Below are 13,063 nucleotides of genomic sequence, written 5' to 3'. Positions count from 1 at the left end.
TAATGTCAGCTTGATATCCATTCTGCTGCATTGTCACACACATTCCAGTAGATAACATCATAGTGGGACTGAACCATGTTCCTCCCCAGAATATCTCGGCCAGCTTCAGCTTCTCATCCCCATCATCCCAGAGTATTCCTCCAACATCTGTCTGCTAACTGACCTCATATATTTTAGGCTACATTCACAGATCTATACATCTGTGCTGCACAGCTGGAAATGACTGTTTGTTCAAAGGAAAGACTATAGTGTCTTTCCACTCTGAAATCAGTGCAAAGAAGTGTTTAATTTCCTCCAAAGTGCAGGATCCTGGAGACATTATATGTAGCAAGAAAATATGGTAGAGTGCAAGGACTTGCTCATGCCATCAAAGAAATTTAAAACAATTAGTTTTTCACCCAGTGTTTGCAGTTAAGGCTTATTGTTTTCAGTGAAAGTGATTTCAGGGAACTGAGATTTTCTGGAGTGTCAAATAATAATTTGTAAAATTGTATTTATTTAGGATTATACAGTGGCTGTGCCACCTTTATATTGTGAAAAACATCTAATGCGGAACATGTTTGCATCTTTTTTATAGGTTACAGATATAATACATCAGGAACTGACGACATTTCTTCAGTCCTACACTACACAAAAATACAGAAACTCGTTGAAAGAGATGTCTGTTGGAAGAAACAAGTTTATAGTTGCAGGGCTGTGCATTTTGATTTGCAATTCCTGTGATTTGCAGCTTAAAAAAGAAGAGATCACATCTATATGCCACCTGCTTTTGTTACCTCAAAATATTGTGGATGATGTCAGACAAGAGATCAAAGAAATGGTTGCCTGCCTCCCTCATGTTACCAAGTAAGTTGAATTAAGATATTCTGTAGTTTGTTGAGTGAAGGCAATATCTATAAAAAATAGATTTTTTATCTGAGGCCAGACTGCTTGAACTCATTACTTTAACAGCTGCAGAGCTTACTTCCTGAATATCCATGACTGTAGAAATAAAAAAAATTTCTGTATACTCAGAAAAATTTTCTTCATCGTGCATCCACTGTAAAATGTATCTGTTACTTTAGGGAAAGCATTGATTCTTTATGTTTCCCGTTATAAATTTACTTCTGAAAATCACACAAATGTATTCAGTTTTGTCAGTCATCATCTCCTGATAGACAAGCTTGGACTTCTCAGTATGCATTTTGAGACATAGGAGTGGAAGCTGAGTTAACCTGTTTGGAAAGCTGAAGACTGTGAGGTTTGAAATTCTGTGCCCTGTCCACAGCTATTTTGTCATCTTCTAAGTGGTTCCTTTGGGGGACATCTTTGAGGTCCTTACTGTTTTTCTCCATATAGTGGGCATAGCTATGTATGTAACATAAGATATGGCTTGCAGATTTTTTTTTTGAATATTAATTTTTTTTGCCCATTACAAGGATATATGAGTCTAACCTTCAGATTCTTAAAGGAAAACTCCGCCTTAGAACTCAAAAAACATTTTTTTCATTGTATCTTTGTTTTTGAGCTATTTTAATGCCTCAAAATCACTCCAAGTGCTTATTTTACAATTTTAATGTGTTTCTCACAAAATGGTGGATGCTGGGGCCTGCCTTGATAACGTGATCTTATTTTCTTGCTTTCCTTTCTTCTTCCCAGAATACATTTCAAGTCGACTTTATATGACTCATGCCAGACATAAGGAAGTGGTGCTGTTTTCTCATGCCATTAAAATATAATGGCAGGACTGTAAAGCACTGTCATCTAAACACACCTTTTGTAAAAGAGCTACTTCTCTGTTTAATTGACTGAGCCTCATTTATCGGTCTGACAGAGCTTGTTCTATGCTATAAATAGCTGTTAGCTACTTGCAGCAAAGAAAGCAGATAAAAAACAGTTTTTTGTAAAAGTCTTTTGTAGTTCTAACAAACATGATAAACCATTCCCCATACTCTCATGCTGAGGTGTGAAAACTGTCACTGCAGTAAATAATCCTTGCTGTACATTTACAAGTGACAAGTAGTAGGACTCTGAACTTATTCTGTCTGCTACTTCCCGATGACTTCAAGTGGGAGGATTTTTCTCTGTCATGAATGATGCAGACTTAAAATGTGCTTTACTAGTTCCTCAGTTATTTCTGTCATGTTCCCCCTCCTTTTTTCTACTTCATATTTATTTATACTTTGGTAACCAGGAAAGTGAACTGTTCCAGCACTCTTTTCAGCCACAACATAAGCTACACTGGCAAAGATAATAATTATTAAATGCACTTATCAATACAAATAAAAAAATACTGACAGAAAGACATTGACCAAGATTCCACGTGGAACACATAGCCAGTGTGACAGTGGCCAAGTAAATCATTGAGCAACATTTACTAGAATGTATGCATTAATAATGCTTAACTATATTATGTTGTTTATTATAAATAATTCATTGTATGCACACATATTGTGCACACACACACACACACACACACACACACACACACACACACACACACACACACACACACACATAGTCTGTTTGTATGCATAGCACTCGATCGTCCTGAATTAACCGGGAGCACCTGTTTTTAAGCTTAAATAAGCTTACTTTTCCGAGTGCCTGGTTTGGGTGCAAGTACACCCGGGATCTACAGTAAAGCATGCTCTGTTCTGGCTGTAGAAGTCTCAGCCAATCAGAGCATTGCTTTACTGCACCTGTTTTGCATGCAGCCAGCCAGCATGCACCTCGAACGTTTCTGTATGCGGAAGCAGAAGTTAGGTATGCGGCTGCAGTGGACCTGGTGGATGGAGGGCTCAGTTAGATCCGCTCAGTCTGCATATAACAGCATCGATGGATGGTGGAAGGCTACCAATCTCTGGGGATTGAGTAAGCGTGGCGTGCTTCTTCGTGTGAATAAAAGGAAGTGGAAGGAATATCGTGCAGTCATTTTTTGTGCAGCCTGAGCATAGAGAAGAAGAGCTTAATTCATCTTTGATCCAATTCTGGCTAGAGTCGAGACTTCGAGAGCAGAGGGGGGATTTTAGAGCTCCAGTAGCTGCAGCTTGCCTTGCCGTGGTGCCGTTTCTGTTCTTCGTGGTGTGCCTGTGGGGTTTGGAAGGAATTGTTCCCGGGAGGTCTGTAATATGTTTGATTTTGATTTGAAGTGCAAGGTAATACAGCGAGGTTACAAAAAGATAGGAAAAGACTACAGTACATAATGAGAAGTGAGATAATAACAGCAACAAAAATGGGGGTGTGTTGTGATGTAGTAAATGGTCTTTAGCCACATGCAGAATTTGAGAAGACAGTAGAGAAAGCTTGGGATTGAATTCTGAGATATGTAGGGAGAAACATTTCATGTAGACACAGGAAAATTGTTCTTACTTTGTACTTGCAGCTCATAAAAGTGTATTGTATTGTTCACAGTTCTGTTGACACATCTTTGCAAAGTCATTGACAGGTAGTGTTTCAAGTTCTTCAAGGGAAAATGTGAAAACAAACTTAGTAATTTTAGTTATCATAGAATAGAGACAGCGATCATATTTGTTGTGTGCTGATATTACAACATCTAGGATTTTAAGTCTAAGAAACTAGAGGCAGAGAGCAGTGTTACAAGTGTAGCATGTAATTTCATTACCAGAGGGTGCATGGCAATTCTGAGATGGGGGATGTTCATCGTGCTATGCTGCTGCAGTCATCACACTTGGGTTATCCTGCCATCAGGCGGTCCCGCAGTCGGCCTGAATTCCAAAGCCTTGGTCCGGCGTCGGTTGTCGTCGCTTCTTCCCTGACGTCAGTGCGGCAGGGGTATAAAAGAGGCAGCCGACGCCATTTTCTCCAGTCTTTCTTGCCGAGCGGTGCCCGAAGCAGAAGCACTTCGCAAGTGCCAGTCGGCCAGCTCCTGAGATTTTCGAACAGAATCTCAGCCGAAGTCTTCTATAAAGCTAAGTACCCGGTTGGGGAAACTTTTCTTGCCTCAGACCGATGTCAGACAAAGTTAATAATTGTATTTCTTGTGGGAAGCAAATACCTCATAAGGATTTTCATTCTTATTGTATTCCTTGCCTAGGCCCAGACCACGACGTTTCTGGTTGCCGGTTTTGCACTAGGTTCAATAAACGCACTATTAAGCGTCGGGCTGATACCGGCCGACATTATTTTGGCAGAAAATTCAACTACATTATGTCGTCGGAACCTCCGACTACCGCTATGTTTAAAAAAACGCAAGGACAAAGACCGGCAGCCTAGACCTAGACCAGATACGGAGGTCTCGGTTAGGCCTGCTGCCAGATCTTCGGTATTCAGTGAGGCGCCTACGCAGCCCCTGACTACCACAGATTTAGGAAATACGACTACCTCTCAGTCAGAATCTACTGGGCCACTGGAGCCGGTTCCTCCTCAGCTCACAGACGCCAGCCCTGGCGGCGATCTGGAGACTATGGACAGGCCTTCGGTTTCAGAAGGCGTCTTTAAATCGACGACTCTTTCCATTAAATCATATGCTAAGCTTCCAAAGGTTAAGAAACCGGGTCTACAGACTCCCACACAGGCCCCTATGTCTAAAAAACAGATGCTCAAAATGGCGGAGGACCTGATTACCCTTATCAGAGGTTCCCAGCCCCCTCCTGACAAAAGGCCTAGACTGGAGGAAGATTTACCTCCTTCTGACCAGGAATCCATTTCCTCAGCAGACTCTGAGGAACAGGATTACCCCTTCCCTCTCTATGAAGACTCAGATGCTGAGGAGTCTATTCCCTCTGTTTCCCCCCCTGAAAACTTCTCCTTTGGGGAAACCCTGCACTCCATGAGAGAGCATTTCCACTGGGAAGGACAAGATTACTCTGACTCCAAGAAAAGACTCTATGAGTTTCTTCTTCTGCCTCAGCATAGACCCCTAGCCATTCCTCCTGTTTTAGACATTCTGGATAATGTCTACACTGAATCCAGTCTAAATCCAGATTCCTTACCTCCAGCACCACCTAAACCAGACAGATACTATCGAGTCCCTGACTCTCACAAGTTTTTATATAAAAGCCCTGCTGCAGACCCAGAAACCATTTCCCAGGGTCCCAAAGGGGTTAAGGCCTCTACTGCTAAGAATCCACTACCTGCGGAAAGAGATTCCAGGGCATTAGAAAGATGGGGGAAAAAAGTGTATACCTCTGCCACTTTGACCATGAGGTCATTAAACTGCCAATTCCACATGATTAAATACCAGAAGTACTTGCTTACTCAGTTAAAACAGAAAATGATCCCTCAAACAGATCAACTAGATTTCAAATGGATGCAAGATTTGTTGCATGCAGCAGAACAAGTGGAAAACATACCTTGCAGTGTGGTTTTGATTCTTTGGAGGCCTCATGTAGAGCAGCAGTCACAGGGTCTGTAATACGTAGGCATGCTTGGCTAAAAGAGCAGACCTTACCAGAACATGTCAAAGCAAAGTTACTGGATGCTCCACTGCAAAAGGATGCTTTATTTGGTGTCAAAGCAGAGGAAGTTTTAAAGAAGATGGAAGAAAAGGCAAAATCAATGCAAACAGTTAAAGATTTTTTACAGGTACAACCTCCTCGCTTCAGGAGAAACTGGCCATCAAAAAACTGGTCCTTTCCTGCTTCAGACAGACTCCAAAGGGGCAGGTACAGATCCCCTAGGGGCAGAGGCCAGGCACAGCTTACCTTCAGGCCTAGACAATGGCAAACAACAACTCAAAGAGGGGGAGACGACAGATCTCAACCCTTCAGAAAACAAACTCAATGACTTTCCTCTTCGCCTGCCAAGCAAAATTGCCCAGGCAGCACCTCTAGGAGGAAAACTGGCTCTTTTCCCACAAAATTGGCACATCATAACAAAGGACAAATGGGTTCTGGATATTATTACCCGAGGCTACAGATTTCATTTTCACACTTTACCACGGATGAGAGGCATGCCAAACCTGCCAACAAACCAATGGGCAGAGGCACAAAAGCAAATTTCAGCTCTAATGAACATGAAAGCAATTCAAAAGGTACCTGCAAAAGAGCAAGGTCAAGGATTTTACTCAAGACTGTTTCTAGTACCAAGAAAGGACAAAGCCTGGAGACCCATCTTAGACCTTTCAATTCTAAACACGTACCTGGACATTCCCAAATTCAAAATGCTCACACTACAGCAGCTTCTTCCCATGCTGGGCAAGGAATCTTGGCTGGTAACGTTGGACCTCCAAGAGGCATACCTGCATGTCCCTATCAGACAAGATTGCAGAAGATACCTCAGATTTTTGGCAGGCACAACGCATTATCAATTCTCTGCATTGCTCTTTGGCTTATCTACTGCGCCCAGAGTATTCACAAAATGCCTGGCATCAGTAATTGCATACTGCAGACAGCGAGGAATACAAATTTATCCATATCTGGATGACTGCCTGATCCAAGCGGACAGCAAAGACATCCTACTACAGCATCTGGCATTTGTAACAAAGTTGCTAAGTTGCCTAGGGTACACAGTAAACAAAAAGAAGTCAAAACTAATACCCTCACAAGAAATAATTTTCCTGGGTGCCAGCTTGAATACAACGGCCCAGGTGGCTTACCTCACGCCAGACAAGCAAAAACAACTGGCTCAGTACTTCGAAAAGATGGCAACTTCTACCCAGCTCACTGCAAGGAAATTCCTGCAGGCATTGGGGTACATGGCATCCTGCATTCAACTAATTGCATATGCAAGGCTGCATATGAGAAAACTACAATGGTACCTAAAAAGTGTATGGTCCCAACACAGACACAGCCTCGAAGTAACTATAACTCTCATTCCCTACCTTCAAAAAGAGTTTCTATGGTGGGCTCAAACATGCCAAGCAAACAAGGGCCTTCCTTTTATCTCACCTCCACCAAACCAAACCTTGACAACAGATTCATCAGACTACGCCTGGGGTGCACACATGGCAGGACAATGCATACAGGGCAAATGGTCTGCAAAACAAAGGCAACTACACATCAGTCAAAAGGAGATGCTAGCTGTAAAAAATGCCTTCAAGGACCTTTTGCATCCAGGGCAACTTCTAATAAGGACGGACAACACCACAGTTATGTGGTACATAAACAAACAAGGAGGGACGCACTCCTACCCACTATGCAGACAGGCAATGGACTTGTGGAACACAGCATTAACTTACCAAGTACAACTGCAAGCACAATTCCTGCTAGGCAAAGAAAACATTTTGGCAGACAAATTAGGCAGAAATTTGACAGACCCTCACGAGTGGAGACTACACCCACAAGTATTCTCAATGATAACTCAAAGGTGGGGACCACCAGACATAGATCTGTTTGCCTCAACCAACAATTGCCAGCTACAAAAATTTTGCACAAGGACTTATCATCCCCTGGCCTGGAAAGTGGATGCCCTATCATTCAGTTGGACAGCATTGTCAGTCTACGCCTTCCCACCTCTGCCTCTACTCACCCAGGTATTACTGAAAGCCAGATCAGAGAGACCACAGATGATCCTCATTGCTCCGGACTGGCCACGTCAACACTGGTACCCACTACTACGAAACTTGACTCGTAGCCCTCCATGGATCTTACCTCAATTCCCCTCTGCTGTTAACCCAACAAAACTCTCAGATCCTTCACAGTCAGCTAAGGACCTTAAATCTAGCTGCATGGAAAATACCTTAAATTATCAAACAACACTTCTCTCAAAGGACGTCCAGAATGTCATTTTGGAGGCCAGGAGGCCCAGCACCAGAAAAATTTACTCAGACAAATGGAAAAGATTTTGTGTATGGAGCCAGGCCAGAAGCCTAAATCCTGGCATCCCAAATATTCCGCACATACTCCAATATCTAACTGAGATGCTACACAAAGGCCTTTCTTTCCCATCCATAAAGATCCATGCTTCAGCCATTTCAGCTCAATATGATACGGTTCCTCCCATTTTCTCTCATCCTTTGCTAAGGCAGTTTCTCAGAGGGGCAAAAAAGACCCCCCAGAAAACCACCAACTCCAACTTGGGATCTAAATTTTGTTCTGGAAAAGTTAACACTTCCTCCTTTTGAACCAGCCTTTTCAGCAGAGCTTCAATACTTGTCATGGAAGACAGCCCTGCTGCTGGCTATCACCTCAGCATGCAGAGTCTCAGAACTGCAGGCACTTATGGCAGTGGAACCTTTCATCATTTTCCATCTTTTCAGCTTTTGGTATCTGCAAAGTAACAAGATATTTTCAGTAGGCTGTTTGTTTCATTTAGATCAGTTTTGGAAGGAACTTTACTCCCATGTTATCCTAGTTAAAGCAGTTGGAAGGCAGAGCCTGCTTAAAGTACCGGTAATACTGATGCATTTTTTTTTCTTATTTTTTTTTTCTCAATGAATTCTTCAGGTCTGGGCAAGGTTTCTAGTCAGTTGCTATTATCCTTAATGTTCTGCAGTAAGGTTTTCAAAATGGAACAGCTTGGTAACAGCAGACTCCTTATGTTTGGTTTATTGTGAGTAGGCTAACTGTTGATTGCTGGTTGTGAGTAACTACCCAAAGAAAAGTATGGTAATAGAAAAGAGGAAGAGAGTGGCCTTTCTGTGATGAAAACAATTAATATTGTTTGCTGACTTGTGTATTACTGTTGATTATGTAAAGTGCTGGCAGTGCTGACTCTGCTTGGCCTGTGTTTGGTTCTGCCTTTGAGCCAACCTGGTGATGCACTTCTCTGTCATAACTTTGGTAATGCTAGCATACTGATATGGAGCTCTGTATTAAGAATGCATTGTCAAAATTTTAATTTTGTTCAATGTTATTTACATTGAAGTTGGTAGTACAAATGTTATTGAGTTGAGTCTGTGCCAGTTTCCTATTGTGCCATGCTAGGAACATTTCATGCATCACTTTTAGGCTCAGATGTTAGGGCATTAGTGCCATTTGGATGGTGGAATGAGACCAATGGTGGGCGTATCCATTACTGAGCTTATTTAAATATGCATATCTTATGCTAATGAGGTGTCCCTGAATCTCCCTGGTTTTGTGGTCCTTTGTCCCTGATTCTCTGATCTGGAGGTTGAGAGGTATGTGTTTCTTTATATGTATATAAAGTACATGTGTACAAAAGCGTGTGTGTGTGTGTGTGTGTGTGTGTGTGTGTGTGTGTGTGTGTGTGTGTGTGTGTGTGTGTGTGTGTGTGTGTGTGTGTGTGTGCATTTAAACACAGTTAAGTACTTCTGATTACCTTTTCTTAGTGTTCTTAATGCAAGGGCACATAGTAAATGTATGTTAAAGTAAATTCAGCTGTATAGTATGGTTGCTCTCTGACAATGCAAGGACTGACTCAAAGTCAGTGGGAATCTCTTACAGTGGATCTGCATGTACCAGATATACATCCCCCTCTGGAAGGATGTCACACAAAGCTTGAAAGACCTTTTTTATGAACAGTACCTGTGCATTTAGTTGATAGGGTTGCCACCTGACTCTTTCTGCAGTTCTGACCTGTGTGTTTGGGGGGGGGGGGGCTTGAAAATAGTGACAGTATTTATACTTTACAAGAAAAATATTTACTGACTTTTCTCTAAATGTTACAGAAATCTGTGCTACTATTCTTAAGTTATCTTAAAACAAACTATTATAAATAGAATTTCAGTACTGTGTTGCTGCTTATGTAAATTTGTCAGAAGAGTTGACAATTGCCTTTAAACCCCTGACTGATCTAATTGCTTTGTTTTGCTATGAAAGGGGAGTGTTAAGTTCTCTTCCCCTCTGCAATAAAAGCACTGAAAACAATTCCACAGCTTTCTGTCTTTTTTATATCAGCTGCTGTGTTCCTGACATTAGCAGGATTAATTACCCATCTAAAATTGATAGTAGTACCTGACAGGGTAAACTACATGGCATGGCATTAACTGTGTCAATCATATGTCATGTAGGTGGAGATGAATTTCTCTGCAAAGTATGTGAGAAGTTGAGTTTAAAAATAAAAAAGTAGGTGGGCTTTCGCTTCCTTTGACTCCAATGCAAGGAAATAAAAGTTTTAAAAACTACAAGCAGGTTTGTGGTACATACACAGTGCTGGAACCATATTGAATTAAACTGTATAAGAGGGTGGAGTTTTCCTTTTATATGATTGTTTTGAAAGTTTATGGTAAACTATTTAGCTCGACACACATTGATTTTCAGATGATTAACAAAAAATGATGCAAAAGATTTATTGTGTAAAGATGGTTATATCTGTGCAAACAAAAGCTCAGTATGGCCCTTGGTTGTTGATTTATTTATTTTTCAGGTTAACTGGTCAATGACCCTTCTCCGTCAGACACGTAACATTTATGACTTGTGACGCTTTCTTATAGATAAGATGTGAAACAGTATTTGCATGACCTTAAATATTTGTACAGTTACATTGTATTGCTTATACTGTTTGTTTATAGAGAAATTATGCAAATCTATTAAGCGGTAGCATTGTTGCCTCACAGCAAGAGGTTCTCCCGTTCGATTCTCGGCTGGAATGTGGGGAGTGCCTTCTGTGTGGAGTCTGCATGTCCTCCCCGTGGTTGGGTGGGCATTCGAAAATAATGCGTAATGGGCGTGCCTTTGTTGAAGGTTGAACGTCGAGCTGGCACCTTGGCGTTCGTCAAAATCTACTGCCAATCATTAGTGGACCAGAGTTCCGCTGTGGCGACCCCTAACCGGGAAAAGCCGAAAGACAACAACATTATTCAAATATGAACTGAATAGTAACTTTTACTAAGATTACTACATTGTAGTGAAAACTGCAGTGGTGGTGCTGCGGTAGCGTTGTCGCCTCACAAGTAGACGTTGCCTGTTTGATCCTCAGTTAGAGTGTCTTCTGTGTGGCGACATGCGTGAACGGGCGTTCCTTTGTTGAAGGTTGTGCGTTAGGCCCGGCAAGCCAGCACGTAAAACTCTACTGCCAATCATTAGCGGACCAGAGTTCCACTGTGGCGACCCCCTAACCGGGAAAAAGCCGAAAGACACAAACAAACTACATTGTAGTGAAAATGTCCTCAATGAATTAACAAAGATTAATACATTGTAGCAAAAATGTCCTCAATGAAACCTGTGCAGTATACATGACAGTGTTTGCAGATAATTTATATATAATGTATATAATGTATACTATTATATACAGAACTTATACAGTGTTATTTACCACTCAGCAGTAGTAAATGCAGAAAGACAATACATCAGATTATTTGTAATTTTTTTGTTTAATCAGGGGCATTGATGCACTGACATTTATATGAATCTGTTAAGAAGTTTAGTCAGATTTTATTTTATTGTTTTTATTTATTCTTTTTAATTAGTATATTCAGTGATATTCCAGCTTTCTTGAGGTAGAATGTTCTCATATTATGAACTGAATAGCGGTATGACTAATCCTATGTATTCATCGGTTTGTAGTTTATGTGCGTGTTTGTTTTATTCTGTTTAATTTGTTGCTAAGTATGGATGTCATTTTTTGTATAGGAATTTAAATACTGTAGTGTTGAGAAGAAAGTGAGCTCCAGTTGTTATAAAGATCTATCCAGGACCCCTTTTCCCATTTTTTCACATGGCGTCAGGGTGTCACCCCAACAGTGGCAATCATCTAGAGCCAGGGTTTATACCACTAGGTGGCTAGCCCTGCCATGGTTATTCTTCCATACCACACACTCACACACACACTGTCACATGTATGACCAATTTAGGGTGCCCAGTCCATCTACTGCATGTCTTTGGAATATGGGTGGAAACCAGAGCACCCAGAAGAAACCTACATGAAAACAGGGGCGACATGCAGGCTTCACACAGAAGGCACCCCAGTCAAGAATCAAACCAGAGAACCTCTTGCTGTGAGACGGTAGTGTTATCCGTTACACCACTGTGCCATCCAACTGTTATAAACATCCATTTTGGTTTCAATATTGAGATAGAAACATGTTCATTTTCTGGGATGGGATGTATACATATAAATAAATGTGTGTGTGTGTGTGTGTGTGTGTGTGTGCCCATTCATGCGCTAGATATTTTGCTTTTATTATTTTTTTATTTATTTATTTTTATTTATTTTACATTTGTTGACCGGGTTTGTCTGACTGAGCTGATAGGCCTTTTTCAGTGGAGGCCCTGGGAGAAAAGCTCCACAGATTTACAATAAGTTAATTTGCAGGAATGATCTTTGTGTTAAGAACTATTGTTGGAAGTACATATTCTAGTTGGGTGGTTGATATATTCAAGATATTCACTTTCCCAGGTCTGATGCTTGACTAGTGACGTTATGTTAAGGGAATTTTAGTTGATTTAGAGTACCATGCACAACAGTTTCTGTGGGAAATTAGAAATGTAGATATCGATTTATTGATTTTGATTATTGATCTTTTCCCGAACAGATTCAAGGTTTTTCAATCCCTCAGAAAATACTATGAGTTGTTACAGAAGGATTTTCCAGAACCCACAACCTTTCCTTCTGTCCTGTATGCTTTAGAAGATGTGTCTTACTGCCTGCAGTTTTCCAGATACTCAGCCAGCTCTCACTAAAAAGTCAAATGGCATACATAACGTTTCAGTCTCCTAATTTTTTATACACTATTCCCAAACCTGACCCAACAGTTATAGCTTTAGCTGATTCCACTGCTGCTAAACACTTAGTTAATTCCAATCCGACTCTGTCTAATAAAGATGGGAAAATTATTGATAGTATGGGGAAAAAGCATATACTTTTGCAAATCTGATTTTCAGAATTTTGAAATGTCAGGTTCATACATTAAAATTTGTTCTGATAAACTGTGAAATTATGAGGAATGTTTTATCTGCTGTTTCTTTTTTTGTGAAGAAAACTCTGCTTTAAATAGCTTTGTTTCGTGTGTTGCACAGGTCACTACTCATTGTTTGCAGTATGTGTATGACTGTTGATACTTCTTCCAGGGCTAAGGCCATGGGTACTGTTTTAAGGAGGTTTAGTTGGCTGCATTCTCAGAACCTTCTGGATGATGTAAGATGAGATTTTAAATTCTCCTTTGGATAGAAATTTAGTGTTTGGCCCCTCTAGTGCAAAGATGAACAAAAAGTGTGATGAAGGGGGCAAGCTGATCCAGTGAATCCCTAAGATTTTCCAGCTCTTCTTTCCAAATTATCCA

At 40.9% G+C, this 13,063-nt stretch overlaps 1 protein-coding gene across 1 annotated transcript in view; it reads left to right on the top strand.

Moving 5' to 3' along the window:
- Positions 1-610: 610 nt before the first annotated feature.
- The window catches only part of LOC122812984 (E3 ubiquitin-protein ligase rnf213-alpha-like), a 1,982,151-nt gene continuing 1,969,698 nt past the window's right edge, over positions 611-13,063 (top strand). Inside the window, 1 exon segment of the mRNA XM_044085079.1 lies at positions 611-846. Coding sequence (XP_043941014.1) covers positions 659-846 — 188 coding nt within the window. The 5' untranslated portion in view covers positions 611-658.

Source organism: Protopterus annectens, chromosome 10.part0 (genome assembly GCF_019279795.1).
Source record: "Protopterus annectens isolate FY-2018-M chromosome 10.part0, PAN1.0, whole genome shotgun sequence".
Classification (NCBI taxonomy): Eukaryota; Metazoa; Chordata; order Ceratodontiformes; family Protopteridae; genus Protopterus; species Protopterus annectens.
Note: the sequence above shows the minus strand (reverse complement) of the source record. Positions and strands in the feature narration are given on the sequence as shown.